Raw genomic sequence first — 17,080 nt, 5'->3', positions numbered from 1 at the left:
CCCTTAAAAGGTTTAGATGCACTATTGTAAAGTGGCTGTTCCACTGGATGTCATAAGGTGAATGCACCAATTTGTAAGTCGCTCTGGATAAGAGCGTCTGCTAAATGACTTAAATGTATGTATGTAATGTAACTAGACACCTAGGTATTTGTAGTTGTGGTGTCGTCTGCGTAAAGGTGGATCAGAGAATCATTGAACCCTGTGGCACCCCCATAGAGAATACCAGAGGTCCGGACAACAGGTCCTCTGATTTGACACACTGAACTCTGTCTGAAGTGTAGTTGGTGAACCAGGCGAGGCAGTCATTTGAGAAACCAAGGCTGTTGAGTCTGCAGATAAGAATGCGGTGATTGACAGAGTCGAAAGCCTTGGCCAGGTCGATGAATACGACTGCACAGTATTGTCTTTTATCGATGGCGGTTATGATATAATTTAGGACCTTGAGCGTGGCTGAGGTGCACCCATGACCAGCTCGGAAACCAGAAGGTACATTGGGATTCGAAATGGTCGGTCATCTGTTTGTTAACTTGGCTTTCGAAGACTTTAGAAAGTGTCGGAGTGTCGGGAGTGTCACCCCGTTTGAAGAGGGGGATGACCGCGGCAGCTTTCCAATCTGTAGGGATCTAAGACGATTTGAAAGAGAGGTTGAACAGGCTAGTAATAGGGGTTGCGACAATTGTGGAGGATAATTTTAGCAAGAGAGGGTCCAGATTGTCTAGCCCGGCTGATTTGTAGGGGTCCAGATTTTGCAGCTCTTTCAGAACATCAGCTATCTGGATTTGGGTGAAGGAGAAATGGGGGAGGTTTGGGCAAGTTGCTGTGGGAGGTGCAGAGCTGTTAACTGGGGTAGGGGTAGCCAGGTGGGAAGCATGGCCAGCCGTAGAAAAATGCTTATTGAAATTCTTGATTATTGTAGATTTATCGTTGGTGACGGTGTTTCGTAGCCTCAGTGCAGTGGGCAGCCGGTAGGAGGTGCTCTTATTCTCCATGGACTTTACAGTGTCCCAGAACTTTCTGGAGTTTGTGCTACAGGATGCAAATTTCTGCTTGGAAAAGCTTGCCTCATTCACCTACAGCGCAAAGCCCATTTACCGCCATCCTAATACAGAACTTGCCCAACCTGCCAGTTGTCGATGAGAGAAGATTTTTCTTAGCCAGTACATTCACAACCTGAGAGACACATCCTGCACATGCATATGACGTCACCATCCACAGACAAGGTGGTCGAATCAGGATAGAGAACATCCATTTTGCTGGCACCCTAACAAAGTTGGTCTGTTCTCCCCTTGTGCACTGACCAATTAGAAACCAGCGTCACGACTGATAAAGGTCAGATGATAATCTTCCTATCAGGTGACAGGGGGAGCAGAAGTGGCCAGGATAGCCTGCATCATTTAGGAGAAAATGATAGCAAGGACTAAAGCCAAGGTCATTATCCAGACCCTATTCAAACAAAATAAGGAGCCAGACCCAGTGTTTTGCATGTGCATATTCATTTTACATTTACACTATTTAGCAGACACTCTTATCCAGAGCGACTTACAGTAGTGAGAGCATACATTTTCATACTAGTCCCCCGTGGGAATCACACCCACAACCCTGGCTTTGCAAGGGACTACTATATTCCAGAACACTTTAAAGGGAAGTGAAACACACAAATGCAGGTTTAACTATTGGGGGCTGTATTTTGGGCCACTCTCCCCTCCTACCCATGGAGAAGAGGGGTTTCCAGTATTCATTCTCATTAGGACTTTTCAATCAGTGCCTGCCACTTGCACAGACAGCCATCTATAGATTTAGATTCAGCATGCCCGTGAATGAGAGAAAGGTCCATACACAACCAGATACATTTAGAGTGGCTGGAGGCTAATGGAATGTGGGGTTTGAAGGCGGCACACAAGTGTCCATTAAGGGAAGGGGAATGAATATGATTAAATTGGATCCCACTTCTGACACCAACGGGAGCTCATTCTCATTCACCCTTCAGCCCTTTCCGTCTCTGTGCTGCGGAGTCCTTGCTTTGTGTACATTTGTTTATTTTTGCTTTTTCTCTCCTCTCTCCGCTTCTCGTTCACTCGCTCTCCGTGTATCCATTTTCAAAAGTGTGGGATGCGTGAGTGCTATTCATTTCCCTCACTCAGAAACTGTAACGCTCTTCTATTTACTAGCAATGAACGAGGGGAAAGGACTAGGAGACATACATATGAAAATATGAAAATTCTCAGAAATAGTCTCACTGACAACGCATACTCGTAAAAACCAGAGACCTACCAGAGATGCATACAGGCAGTGAGACTGATATAAGTTTAAACAAATGCTTGCTAATTAAAAGTCATATAAGAAAATAGTCACCCACTCACATCCAAATAAGGAGGATTCAGTTTAGGAGAAGGCCTAATTAGAGGTTTGAGTTGAAGAAGACAAACATCATATTTTAAACAGTGGTGGGCCAGGCTGCAGAGTTGCTTCGGGACTGGCAAAGCACTTCAGCTCCATTTTGTTTTTCGCCGATCGCCTCACTTGGGAGCTCTTTAGAGCATTTTGCCAAGATGGCCCGGTCTGCCAAAACGTCTGTCGCATTCACCTCTGGTCTGGATCAACCCGTTCGTCTCCAGGGAAACCACTGACTCGCTGCCACAACAACAAGGCCCATCTGCTGCTCATCTTAGGGAAGTGGCTGAACCACAGTGTCCTGGATAAGGTGTTTCCAGAACATTCTTCCTTGTCCACTGAACTCTAACTCTCTAACAAAAACAGAGATATTTCACTGAGATTTATACTTTGGAGGTGCAACTTTATGGAACTTGCAATAGTCTCTCAAAGTTCATGAATCCCCGTCTTAAACCACCAATTCCTGTGCTGCTGGGATTAGGAATGTCCCCCAAAATCCCATAACTATATAGATTACAGTGAGTGCCATTAGATCCATGTCGATGACTGACATTTAAACTGCAAAATGACTTTTTTCAGCATCTAAAAGATTTAATCAAGGCCTTCTACTGCGGACACAGCATGACAAATCGCGCTAAACCGCCAACCCTGGAAGTGCCATGTCGAAAGTCACAGGATGGAAACTCAATTCTGCAGCAGTTAAAACAGACAGAATGCTTTCCGCAAATTCTCCTTGGTTCCACAAATCAAAGACCTTCGCTTTTTTCCCCTCGACAATCTGGGAGATTCAGGGAGATGTCACATATCAGCGAAAGAACAACGGGCAAATGAGTAGGAGAGGAGACAGGAGAGGGAGGAGAGATGGGGACCCACTTTGGCAGCTTGCCAAAAGAGAGGTGTGAGAGTAGGTGTGAGCACAACCTTGTTCTTTAGCACCACTTCACCAAAGGGGGGAGGGGGGGTGCTAGCCCTACACATGCAGAGCCGCAGTACCGCTGGTTTTTGTCCGCGACTCTGCAGTGAAACACCGGATTCAGCTAATCAAGGTGTTGACAATTAGTTTGATTGGTTGAATCGGGTGTGATGGCACTAGGCCGGGACAGAAACCGTGTGCAGGATAAATAATCACTGCTAGGGAATGGGTGGGGTTGTGGAACAAAGTGAACTGGTGGCATGGCCAAGTGAATCCCAGTAAGCTCTTACACAGCAACCTTTTCCATAGCACTGGAGAGCAATGATCATGAGTCAGTGTCAAATGACCCCTCTTCAGTTCATGAGAACTGATCGATGGCAACCAATCAGTTGTTCAGTCATTTCCTTTGTTTCAGAGAATTGAAGAGACTATTTTCATTTTCAGGAGGTCTGGGGTGACAACATTTTTTATTCCTGAGAGATTGCAGTATCTGTCAGCTCATAAATAAATCAATGGACTCAAGCCATTGTGGCTCAAGTGGTTGATTGTTCCTTTCACTTAAAGTGCATTGCAAAAGTGGAAACTGGCCCAAAGCCAGCAGATATAAAGAAACAAATGGATGCATATTAGCATTAACTGCACAAACAGAGTTCCAAAGTGTATAATTTGCTGGTGTAAAGAAACTGACTATCGGGAAAACTCATCTTTGAAGAGCGGTCCTCATCTGCAGTACAATGATGTCACTTACTCAATACATTCTTCCTTAATATGACTTTCAAAGGGTTTTGAGATTTATTTCCCTTATATCTTCCACTCTCTACTCTCCTCTCCTTTTATGGGGGCCAATACTGATGGCAGATATACGATCACGCTCTCAAACCTTTATTACCTTTCAGATTGATGCCTTTCAGCGCGACAGGAAGGAAAGTGACACTTACTTGAACCCTGGCGCCATGTTGGCACAGCTCCCGGTCCGGAGCCAGATGCAGTACGGGTCACGGGAGGACAGACAACTCCTAGAAAATGACGAGGCAAGAGACGGTTAAATCCCTGTATGATATTGCTCCTTGGCGTGGAGGCAATGGGCGCCCGACTGTGTCTACGTTGACAAAGTGACACGCCACACACACACTTGAGGCAAGGACACTGCTGCGGTCTAGTGGAGCGCGGTCTGTTAGGGCTATTCCCCATCTGGTGTCTGCAGAGCGAGACTGGCCTGCGTGTGAACACAGAGAGGTGAATGTGTCTGACAGTGTGTTTTAGCTCATTCTCCAAGATGACAAGTATGCCTGTGAAAGACCTCATAAAGGACAGGTGTGTGCATCTGTTTCTAAATATTTCTGTGTGTATCATGACGGGCATCCTGGAGGAATGAAGCCAGTTATCTTAGTGACAGGTGCCCCTCAGTCTCTCTCCTCCAGCTGTGGAGACTTGCTGACAGCCAGGACCACAGGGAATGAGGGGGTGCTCCGAGGGGAGAATATGCGAGAGGGGGGGGGCTGTCATACACTTGCCTAGGGAAGGAGGAAGAGAGGGGGTTGTCTCCTTTGGATTTCTCACTTGTCAATCAGTGCTCTATGTTTTCATGAAACCCTGCCTCCCTCACGTCCCACTAGTAGGAGTTTATGCACACGGCCTCTCAAAAGGTATTGTGGGCTGACCCAGACTGCGTTTGTATGCATGCACATGCGAGTGTGTGTCCGACTATGAAGGAGGCAGTGATTTTTTTTGTTGCTGTTTGAATGTTGATAAATTCCAATGGCAGGATCAGTCAACTATAATGATATTGTTGATGTGGTATTCTGTGCTAATGATATCCTGAAACATTTCCAACATTTACGGGCTGTTAAAATATTGATTCCAGGGGCAATTAAGCGCCCATTTCTAATGTTTTGGTTGTTTGCCAAAATATACAAACAGGCTCTTTTAGAAGCTGTGCCAAATACATTTGGACAATTTGGTAATTTCCTCATGGCTTCCCTGTTCTCAATAGCTCAATTATCTGACAAATGACAAGAACAAATACAAATATTTGTTGATACCGAAATCACTTGACCACAATTTGACATTTAAAGAGCTTGGTATACAGAGACTAAGTATTTAGAGTAAACTATTTTGAGCAGTGCAAAAGCACAAAAAAATGCCAGGACCCATTTTTTCTAGGTCACGTAGTAAGGGAAAACTCGGCCCTAACAATACTGTATATCCTCCCATGTGTATTTTCACACAATCGTTTCCGACCTTGTTGTAACTCACTTTTTACAGGCGCCATGCTCAGTGCAGCGGCTGAGTGGTACTCTGATGACACAGCTGGTGAAGGCCACGAACAAGGCATGATGCTCCTTATCCAGCTCCATTCCCAGAATCCTCCGGTCCTCCTGCCCCTGAATGTTACACCTTTGGGAAAACATGGTCACATGACACGTGAGACCACTTAAAGCACAACCATACTAACAGATTTGAGTAAGACCATAGACATGTGAAACACAGTACAATGACTCAGTCGCAGATAGAAATGGGAGCCCCATTTAAAGCCTATCTCTGTAAGAAATGTGCATTTAGGAAGTTGATATACCATTTGAACCCCTAATATAGTGTTGAGAATAAAATTACTCTGCTTGTGAACTACCATAGTAAAGATGTGGACCATTTGGTGGAAGTAATAGCATTATAATGTAGGTTACAGCTTTAAAGAGGGTATAGACATTCATTTTGGAGATTTTCCAGAATGATATTACAGTACTGTCACAATGGGATGCTTATACAGCAGTCAGGTTTTCATGCCATAACCAACTTTTACTTTTACTACGCCTGCGTAGTTATGACCTATTCAAAAGTGGTTACACACTTACTTAAGTGAGGTTATAGACTGACTTATTGAGGTTTTGTGCTCACATTGAGGGGTTATACACATCTATGTCCTCCAGGAGCTGGGAGCCAAAGGAGGCGTTAGGATGAGTGCTGGACAACACCTTCAGGACCCTGCCATCCTCCGAGCCCAGGAAGACCACAGTGCGGTCCTTCGACGGCCCGGCGGAGGTGTCCACCGCAATCTGAGTCAGCTTGTACCTGGAGAAGTGAAAAACACAGTTAGCGCTGATTGTACTTCCGGAACTGGTAACTCGTCAGCCATAATGGGTCAGTCATTCAGAACAAGTGAACCGCTGTGACTGGCATTGAGACACAGGTCAACATAGGGTTATAAATGAAGAATTTTTCATCCCTTAAAAAAATATTTTTGCTCAGCCTTTTTTGTGCTTTTCCTGATTTTAACTAGTATGGTTTTCTGTGCACCAAAAGATGGAGTGGATAGTACACTCAAATGGGGAAAACAGAATAGCTAGAGAGCAGCTGCTCTGAAAATTCCCTTTTGCTTTAGGCTACTTTCTGGGTGAGATTTGGCACTTTCCCGAATGGCTTGTGTTGGTTCCCTAGCAGCATAGCAGCTGTCAAGGAAGGTTTTGTAAATTAACCATGATTGTCTCCAAAATGTACATGTTCTTATCTTTGTGTGTTTACACATGCATATCTAACGCCAGTCATCTCTACTGGCTGCTGAAGACGGAAGCATAACCCCTGCATGTTATTTTCAGTTTAATAATAACCACTATGCTATAAAATGTTATTTCCTCGGGTTCATGAATGCAACACACTCGATGAGAACATCCTATGATTTAAGCCCCATTTTATCGCCAATATTTCCATGACTTCACTAGGACTTCGGGATATTTCACTTGGAGGTTTCGTCTCAGGATGTTTGGAGCAGTGTGAAATAACATGTTCCCTGTGCTTCTGTTGTCATTTACCAGAGTATCACATCAGCTTCCTGTGGTGAGAAGCAGCAGGCCGGGCACCCAGGGGGTACGGCAGGCAGACTCAAACACCTCATATCACCTCTGCACCGCCAGTAAATGTCAAGCTTTGTGGATGAAGCCACAGTCTCCGGTCAAACAGAGAAGCAGTAGCTAGGCTGAGGCAATTTCTGGGTTTAGTTTCTGAGCGAGGACCCCAGTTGCCTGGTTTGAGTAAAGTGTCATTCATTGAGTCATTTGACTTACTGTACATGGTTGCACAAAAACTTTGCTGTCATACTGCTGATATGTCAGATTTGTATAACATTGTATGTTATATTGCATTATTGTATATTTGTCTATGGTGCCGTTTGTCCACACAAAGATAAATAGTTATATTGTATTGCATTTTACTGCCCTACAGTACCTGCTGGTGGTGCGGGTGAAGCAGGGCCGGTCGTTGACGGAGGGCACCGCCTCGTCCATCAGAGGGTAAGACTTGATGAAGGTCAGCGTGTCGTCGGGGAAGGTGGTGGACGACTTGTAGGCAGAGGCCAGGCCGTCACCGGCACAGGAACCAGGTCTGAAGTAGAAAATAGAGATTTGAGAAATTACATTTGCCAACTCTTATTCAAACAAAACATGGGTATGTACTGTGCTAGTCTAGTTGGTCCCAGATCTGTTGGTGCTGTATGGCCAACTCATATGGTCGTTGTCATATGTAGGCTAGTGTTTCCCCCCTTTAGAAGGCAGTCTCATACCTAGGCTTGGGCACCTGTTCCTCTGGTACTGGGGTCCAGGCTGAGTCACTGGTTTTCTGCTCCTTAAACTTCCCATTAAAGGCCTTCTCTATGTCATCCATGTAGAAGGCACACACTGCTGAGCCAGGGATACTGACGAGGGAGACAGACGCAAAGAGCGTGTTCAAAAAAAGAGCCTTGTGGGATTGAGTTATTGAAAAGGTTTGTTGAAACATGGTTGGCTAGTCAAACAAGGCAAACATTTTTTGAATCCAATGTTTATCTGGTGAGTGCAGAGCTCTGTGTATAATTCCAAATCAATATCAAGAAGTTTGAGGTAAAACTAAAATGTTCCTGTGCAGTAAGGCCATCCAGTGTTTGAGTGATGTTGCACATTCTTGCAGTGTAACACCCATTTCTGACAGAAGATGTGGTATATTACCAGTAAAACCTTATAAGGCAATGTTTATATGACCTCCTTTCATACATATCAGTGGGTAATTGGCAAATTCGGAGAGGTGGGGGATGTAGTTAAAACATTGGGGTAGGAATGGGTTATACTGTATATTGAATTCATTTACATTTATGTTTTAGCGCGACGTTCCAAATGCCTCTAGGTTTTTAGTTTATTTTTTACTAGCGTTCTGTCTTTGGTCTAGCCTCCTTCGCTCCTTACGTGCTGTGCGCACAGTGCAACTTCCCACTCGCACATAGACGCCAAGCCCCTCCCCTCTGCCGCTCACAACAACAAAAGACGAAAAATAACTTCTTCCTCTCTGAAAACAAGCAGTTTAAAAACTCGCTATTTCCATTTGAGGTTTGGTCCAACAGAATCGGTCATATGGACACCGAAACGGTTACAAACATGATTTTACTGTTTAAGAACTTAAAACTTTCTAACGATAACCTTTTTTTCCCCCAAAATGTAAAACAGATAAGACCCTACTAAAACGAGAGTATCAATGAACTTGATTGGGGAACATGTATGCTCAGTTTCTATCGTGCGCTGCATTGCGGTACCACGCACAGCTAGCAGCATTTTAGAGACAGAATGTCATGCGCTAACTTTCTAGTCGGTGTTTTATAAATGTGCAATGAGCCTAAAAATACACATTTATATAAGGAATTGGAACCTCTCATTCTGAGAAATAAGCACCTTATCCAGGTCGGCCACTTGATTTCAATATCTAAACAAAGTAAACAGTTGGAGACAGAAAGGAGGGTGTATTCATAACAGTTTAACTGTTCTATCGTATTAGCAAGCAAATGCAAGTTGTCTAGACTTCAAATATAAAGATGAACTGGCTACTCACTAGCACGTGGGCTTGTGCTTGAGAGATTGTTCATGAGACCTGTGTTCATTTTCTATAATGCCTGTTACAAGAAGTGGGTCATTATCTGTGGGTGTGCATTGTGCATGGTTATAGTATTTTTTTTTTACAAAAAGGGCATTTTCATAGACAGACTTGAAAGTCAGATCAGTGATTATTGCAAAAAAAAAAGCAGGTTCAACTATTTTGATAAAATAATGTAATATATTAGTGGGTCATATGGTTGTGGAAGGCTTATATTTAGCCTAGGTATAATTTTACAAGCCCTAAATTCATTACATTATTCCTGACTGTTTGAAATGCGGTGTATTTACCTTAAAATTAAAAAAAAAAAAAAAGCTTATTTAGAGAAAACCGAGATATATATCATGAGTCGCCCGTAAATTAGAAATAAATCGATATATGGTTTTTAGGCCATATCGCCCAGCCCTGAATTTCAAAATAAGGAGGTGTTGAACAATGGAAGTGCTAATGAATTTACCTGCAAAAACGCAGAGAACTATTCACACAGACCTAATAGGTGTATTTTGGTTACAGGGTCTGTGAAAATGCAGGAATCAGAACTAGGTCTTTTGGTGGGTTTAAATTGTCCATGCTTTTTAACCCCCTACCTCTTTCAGATGTACAAAGGTAAAATAAAGCAGGCACGGGAAAATCGTAGGAATGTTGTCTGTGTATGAAAGGGGTATAAGAAATGTATGGATATTGGCGTTGATGGAATAGTGCCCACCACTACTTTCTTGGCCACTAGGCTAACCTGTTAGCTTGCGTAGTAAACACTCCCACCACCGCGGGGCGCTGGTTGATCTGTAGCACGTTGGTGAGCGACTGCAGCACGTCGAAGTAAAAGAACGAGTCGCCGGGCACCGAGCAGTTGAGCCGCGCCTTCAGGAAGGAGGTCCAGTAGCGCTCCAGCACCCGAGGAGAGCCGCCGTTGTCGTTCTTACACACCCGCGCCACACGAGAGAACACCACCTTGGAGCAGAACCAGAAAATTATACAATATAATAGAATAGTGCCTTATTACCCTGGGGCGCTCTTCTCCCGACCCCTTGAGACAACAAACATGACTTAATAGGCTTGAAGCAGCACAGGATCAGCCACAGTGCTGGCTGTCTGGGGTTAATAAGTGCCTTGCTCAAGGACACAACGGTAGTAGTGTGTACTGGAGATTCTGTCACCAGCTGTCATCTCATTTTCAACTTCTCGATTCTTCACCATAGGATTTCAATCCGCAACCCTCTGGATGCACTTACGCCTATCTAACCTCCAGACTAACCCCCACAAATGGACGTTATTTCCCATTCGTAATAGCTCAGTGGTTCCGGAACATAAGGCTGCAGACCTGTCATTATAGCTCATATCCTATGTCCAACCATAATGGTGCCTTCATCTTTTCAGAATAAATCGATCATTCGTCTCAACTAGTCATGATACATCTGACAAGAGTACATAGAACATCTGTTGTTTAATATTTTTTTTTTCTTTATGATTTTTTCCAGTTTTAAACAGAACAAAAAAACCACCAGGAATTCAGCTAAAACTTTGGTTAATTTAGGAAATTTGTTCCCAACTATTCTCACAAATAAAAAAGTGACACGTGACTGTGTCTCAATGTAAGGTATGAAATTACTGTTATTTTTCAATATAATCTCTTTTTGGGCTTAGTTGTAGTCAATTTGCAGTGTAAAAATTATTCGAATTATGTTCCGGGCCTCCGACCATCCGCTCCGACAAAATCGGCCCCCGGCTGAATCTAGTTGGCTACCCCTGTCATACATCAATCTTATATAAGTGACACCCTCTTACCTTGCCCAGTGTGGTGTACTCCACTGCAATCTCACTGAGGAAAAAGTAGACATAATTTCCATACTCGATCGCATGATGGAAATGGGGCTCTGGGGAGGCAAGGAGACACACACAAGAGGGGAAAAGTGAGAGTTGAGATTGAATTAAAGTCATTATGGTGAGTCATACTTTTCTGGTGTGTATCAGAGATGGAGTCACTGCTGTTCAGACATTTGTTCCAACCCAGTACTAACACCTGATCCAACTAATTAAGGACTTGATGACACAGTGATTGGTTGTGTAAGAGCTACACATCCCCAACCAGGACACTGGTCGACACAAAAGTCATGTGACCAACCTCGGAGCCACTTGGAGTCGTACTTGACAGTCCGCAGGACGGGGCTGTCGTCGCCAAGACTACGATAGATGACAGCGTCGCTGGCCAGGAAGTCGGTCATGGTGGCAGAGTAGAAATCACCGCCTGAAAAATATAGTAAGTAGAGAGAATATAGTAATTAATACATACGATAGTATAGTAGTAATACATAAAGTCATAGTAAAATACCAGAATTCATATGGATACGCTTTATATATTTTAAAAAACACATTTTCATAAATAATGCTATAAGAATGCTCAACTGATTAAGCTAATATTTACTATAAGCTAGGTACAGACTTTTATGACTCATCGATTTAACCAGACTGGGCTTCTGTCTCGACCTGCCTAAAAGGTCTTACATTCAGTCTTTGGACAACATATTATTTGCTAATGGACTACGGACAAAATTTCATTTCAAATTCTACATTTACAAATTGAGCCACTCACCAGCAAAGAGGCCGAGGTTGGATTGACCCGACTCGAAGGGACAGCGCGCCTGACCCACCACCTCCTCGCCAACCTGCTCCAGGGTGGTCATCTGTGGGAATGAGAGGAGACTGTTAGTTCTCTGTTGCCATTGTGGCTCTGGGCATGGACTGAAACCAGCACTGCACGAACCCCTTAACTCCTTTACCTCCACTGCAACATTAGCTGAATTGCTAACACAGCCATTGCTATTGCTAGCACGGCTGTGGACGTTTAGCCCCTCGCTGGCGCTCATAAATTACCTGGCTGCCTCTCCAGTCCCTCTTGGGACGGTCTCCTAGTTTGTGGCTAAGCAGGAGTTGGACTCCCCCACACACACACACTAGGAAAAACAAAACAACATCTGTCTAGTTGGCTTCACCTCACTCTGCCTTCAATGAGCTCCAATTAAGTAGTTTCTAATATTAAATGACAAGTCCTCTTTCTTGCCTTTTCAACATAACTTCACACTATTGCATGTATGCAAATGGAATTGGTAATTGTATTGAATGTGAAAAACAGACAAATGTGTAATGTCATCTCGACTTTTATTCAATTGTGAGTCATGAGTGAACAAACCGACTGCTCGGGAAGCAATTATACCTTCTCAATGCAAGAGGTTTGAACACACAAAGGCTTAGCACTCAAGAGGGGGTGAATGAAGAGCCAAACTGTGGCATTGTGATAATGACTAGCTCGTTGTCTCTGCATGCCCGCCAATCAGCAATCACAGCTTTATAATTGGAGTGACATTAACAAACGTCAATCATGGCTCTATCGAATCTAAAGGTTTGATGAAAGAAGTTAACAGCACACATCAACACCGAAACTCACATACACGTACCTTGTAGTTACGGCATGTGGGGTTGAAGGCATTAGTGCCGCAAGCAAATAGGGTCTCGTCGTTCCGCGGTACCAGCACTTTGACATAGTTGTAGCATTCATCCTGGAAAAACACATAGGCTCATTCAGTATCACTGAGAACTCATGTACTATAAATACATTTGGAACAAGAACAGGCTGCCATAATAAAATAGCGCTGATGCATTACTCGGCCTCACAAGAGAATTATGGTGCATTTGAAACCATCCAATTATGTTATAGGGTGCACTTACATTTTTTAAATGTAACCTTTATTTATCTAGGCAAGTCAGTTAAGAACAAATGAGTATCTACAATGACAGCCTACCCCGGCCATACCCTAACCCGGACGACGCTGGGCCAATTGTTCGCCACCCTATGGGACTCCCAATTGAGGCCGGTTGTGATACAGCCTGGAATCAAACCAGGGTCTGAAGTGACGCCTCTAACGCTGAGATGCAGTGCCTTAGACCGCTGCGCCAATCGGGAGCCCCCCACTTATGCTGCTAGGGAGAGTCGACTCTACCACTGAAGAATGCCAAGCGGTAGCTAGTGTGTTCTCTCCTGACCTTAACGTAGACACACATAGAACATGGTGGAGAAAGATACTCACGCTGTTTCTACCCCTCACAGTACACTTGGCCACATCCTTGGACCTCCATGTCAGCTTCTGCAATACATGAAAGGGGGGAAACAAAATATGACACCACACCATGCTCTAGACCAGGGGTGTAGAACTCATTTTGTCCCGGGTGGTCGCATTCGGTCTTCAATAAGGTCCGGAGGGCCGCATTGAAAATTGGTTGTACTTCCTCGCCGTCAATTTGCTAAAAATGTTCCTTTTTCCCATAGCTTTCATTTTGGTGATTAGTAGCGAGCTGGACACAGTCAAGAAACGGTATGAATGTAGGTCCATTATCATTTATACACCGTTTTCATATATACACAGTTATGAAAAATCACCGGATTGGAACCCCAAATGCCGGGTTTGGTCTGCGGGCCGCATGTTTGACACCCCTGCTCTAGAGAAAGCGCCACCCCACCACACATAGGGTTACATGAAAGAGCCTGATGCAATCACAGAGTGCGTTCATGTGGCCATAACCGGTCAGAGGCCTCTCTGTGACCTTTGGGTAATCTTTGGATCTACCTGCTGAGAGCTTCGCTCGACTTCGCAACCCCATCCGGAGAAGTTGTTTCTGGGAAGCTGATATGAAAAGGGGCTTCCATGTAGAACTACTGGACCTCTGCCATATTGGGGTTACCCTCGAGGGTCCTCCGGGTGGGGAGCAGCCAAGCTAAGGGCCATTGTTTGCAGGCTAGTCCATTAGTGAGGAAAACTCAGAAGAGGCCAGGCTACGGTACTTCTAAAAACAAATATAATTGACATTGCATATAAATGATGGGCACTTTGGTGTTTAGAAGAGAAACAAATGTATCAAAAGTATGCAGTAATAAACCAGATGGTCATGTTAGTTCCTGCTTGTATTATGGTGTATTCCATCTTGAATAGCCATGTGAGGTTTGATCGAATGTTTGATTATGTAACTTACCAGCTGGGGGACGAAGTCGTCACCAGCTGTGGTCAGGTTTACTGCAAAAACATGGTCCCTGTGGGGTAAAGATTTAGTGTCATGGTGTTCTGTGCACAGTCTCATAAATAAAAACAAACTAAGGGTTGGTTTCCCGGATTGTGCATTGAAAAACCTTCAGTGTCTGGGAAACAGACTTGAGTTTGATCAGTCTGGTAGTGATGTTTTATTGGTTGTGATTGTTAGCATGTGGACCAGAACAGAGGCAGTGAATTGGCTGACTGACCTGGCAGCGATGTAGAGCATATGGTTGATCCTCAGCATCCTCTGGAAGTCCAGGCCTAGTCTGAATGTGTCGTTGTCCGACACCAGCCCCTGGAACCCTGGGTACAGGTAGGAGTCTACAAAAAGAGAGAGACGTTGAAGATAAGAGTAGCTGAATTATCACATATATTTCAAGGTTTTTCCAATTCATGACCCCAACTCCTGGACAGCTCACAGCTTTAAGGAAATGACTACTATCTCAAGTTGACATTTATAATTGGTAATCCTGCTTGGTCCTGACAGGCCTAATTCTGGTGTTTAAATCTTTAATTACGTAGTATTTGTTGTATTTTCAGTTGCTTGTGGCAATAAATGGATACAGTGTAGGTTTGCAGTCGCTAAACTAAACCAGTCACTCTCTGGTCAGGCACGCTCCCATTCTAGTCATGTCCTGTTCTTCCTGTGAACGGTATCCAGGTTCGGGAAGCCTGGCTTGTTTCTAAAAGGTCAGACTAGGGGAAAGATAATGAACAGAAACCTCTGCTAGTCCCTGCTCTCCTGCTCTAGCCGTCTGTGTCCAGTCCTGGGTCTTGTTCATCAAGGCACGCAAGAGAAAACGTGAGGGTTTCTTCTATTGTCTGTTTTCTTCCGTTTGGTGCCCAATGAACACAACCCTGCTGAAGGGTATATAGAGGTTTGATAGAGGCATAGTTTATTTGGCTTGGGATGAGTGAGCTAAGATTTTTTTTAAAGTGTCTGCTATTGTATTTCTGTCGTAAGCAATTTGCATAATGGCAATTATTAAAGCATATACTGTAGCTGTACGATTAAACTCAATTCATCTGCCCGAAAGGCTTTGTTTGGACAATACAACAGGAAATCTGATGACTAGGCAAAAGTGTTAATTAAATGATAAGACTGTTGGCATTTCGTCGATGGCAAAGACGGCGTCAGCTCGCAACCTGTAGAGTGAGGAGACGAATACGCTCGAACACTAAACAAAATGCCCTTGAGAAGTCCACTCTCACAGTTAGTCTAGGTAGGTCTGATGGTGTCGTTTCCACTGTTCGATAAGTCAGGAGATATATCCGCAATGGACCTGCTTCAAGGTGTTACCTACTACATTCAACAGAGATGCGATGATATCAGTCTGAAATGTTCAACATTTTACCTCGACTTTGATTTGTGCATACCGATAACACACTGTAAACTCCCTTTCGTTCTTTGTCCCCTCTCTTTCCGAGATTCCAAGCTGTTGACCTAGCAAACCAACACCCATTTAATGCCATGGTGCCAATGCCTCAGCGACTCTTTTTCCTTTGCCGCTCTTCATCCTCCTTTCTCACACCAATAATGTATTAGACCTGCCCGGCTCATTAACTATCATGTAAACCATACCTCCTGCAGCCGATAGACCCACATATAGTGGAGTACTTTAGGAAAACAATGCCCAACACCCACTCAAAAATCAACGATGGCCATTTTGAGTGTACATCTCTGTTCGTAATCTTATTTGGGGTTTAATTTGCACAAGACCGTTCATCCACACTCATCTCCTGTGCAGGCCAAATCTACAGACTGACTTTGGTCCATCAATGTTTTAACAAGGTAGCATTAGGGCTCTGAGCCAGCCTTAGGCAACGCAAATAGGAAATCTGTTTCCTTGCGTGCTGCTGGAGACAAATACCACAGCAGTCTTCCTCACCTAACTCAAGTGGTAGATCTATATGTCACATCATATTAATGCACTCTAACTACCAGTCTCGTGCTACTAAATGAATCCCCTTATATCACTGAGGAAAAATATGCAACATGGCACCACTTGGCCTTTAAAATCATTTTAAGCCAATCAGGGGGCTGGTGGGTCTACTCACGCTCCCATCGGACAACGTTGATTGGCTCCAGGTCTTTTGGGAAGGGAGGGGCTGTGGCTGAGGTGGACAGTAGACAGGAAGTGAGTGTGAGGGCTGCCAGCAGGAGGCGCCACCTCGTCTGTTCCGGAGGGACCATCTTCAATGAGGAGAAGGGGGGTGGTTAGCAGCAAGTGGGGCTTCAGCAAGTCATGGTGTGTGGCTCAGATCCACGGGGGCCCTGTCTGTGGAAGGTTAGATTGAAGGAGAAGAGAGGAATTCAGTTCAGTCAAATGAAAAGGGGTCAGAATACAAACACATGTTGCTTGACTCTACATGATGAAAACCCATTTCATATCTCATACTGCAGATATGTAAATGTTCTGTCAAATATGTAATTGCTCAACTTGGGACATTTTCTCAAAGGGCTAGTGGTTTTCACATATTCATCGACTGAGGAATCGAAGTCTATTATTTGAATGATACAATTTCAGGACAAAAGATGCATTTTTAGCGTACATTATCGAAGCAAAAAGCTGCCATTATGATTCATCATAGCGTAATGGCATTTAAAGGTAACACAGGAGCTCAGATCTGGGAGCAAAACAAAATGGATTCATCATTGCAATTTGGAAAGTAATGCACAAAAATATATCTCACAGGACAATTGATTTATGTGATTGTGTATATGTTCTGGTCTATAAACTCATGACACCGGCAGCAGTCCAGAACTCGTCAAACTAATCAAAATGTTAACACTAATAAGTAAAATAAA

The 17,080-nt window shown here is 43.9% G+C and overlaps 1 protein-coding gene across 3 annotated transcripts in view; it reads right to left on the bottom strand.

The window, feature by feature from the left end:
- The window catches only part of LOC118398145 (semaphorin-6D-like), a 139,250-nt gene that overhangs the window by 24,921 nt on the left and 97,249 nt on the right, over positions 1 to 17,080 (bottom strand). For all 3 annotated transcript variants that reach the window (XM_035793206.2, XM_035793208.2, XM_035793207.2), the window contains 14 exons: positions 16,330 to 16,550; positions 14,478 to 14,592; positions 14,213 to 14,270; positions 13,273 to 13,329; positions 12,643 to 12,744; positions 11,781 to 11,871; positions 11,313 to 11,435; positions 10,976 to 11,064; positions 9,924 to 10,141; positions 7,857 to 7,988; positions 7,523 to 7,678; positions 6,200 to 6,373; positions 5,561 to 5,701; positions 4,243 to 4,320 (listed from right to left, as the gene is read on the bottom strand). In XM_035793206.2, the coding sequence (XP_035649099.1) occupies positions 4,243 to 4,320; positions 5,561 to 5,701; positions 6,200 to 6,373; positions 7,523 to 7,678; positions 7,857 to 7,988; positions 9,924 to 10,141; positions 10,976 to 11,064; positions 11,313 to 11,435; positions 11,781 to 11,871; positions 12,643 to 12,744; positions 13,273 to 13,329; positions 14,213 to 14,270; positions 14,478 to 14,592; positions 16,330 to 16,465 (1,670 nt within the window). In that variant the 5' untranslated portion in view covers positions 16,466 to 16,550. The remainder of the gene's footprint in view (positions 1 to 4,242; positions 4,321 to 5,560; positions 5,702 to 6,199; positions 6,374 to 7,522; positions 7,679 to 7,856; positions 7,989 to 9,923; positions 10,142 to 10,975; positions 11,065 to 11,312; positions 11,436 to 11,780; positions 11,872 to 12,642; positions 12,745 to 13,272; positions 13,330 to 14,212; positions 14,271 to 14,477; positions 14,593 to 16,329; positions 16,551 to 17,080) is intronic.

The sequence above is a fragment of the Oncorhynchus keta genome, chromosome 19, assembly GCF_023373465.1.
Source record: "Oncorhynchus keta strain PuntledgeMale-10-30-2019 chromosome 19, Oket_V2, whole genome shotgun sequence".
In the NCBI taxonomy this organism is placed as follows: domain Eukaryota; kingdom Metazoa; phylum Chordata; class Actinopteri; order Salmoniformes; family Salmonidae; genus Oncorhynchus; species Oncorhynchus keta.
Note: the sequence above shows the minus strand (reverse complement) of the source record. Positions and strands in the feature narration are given on the sequence as shown.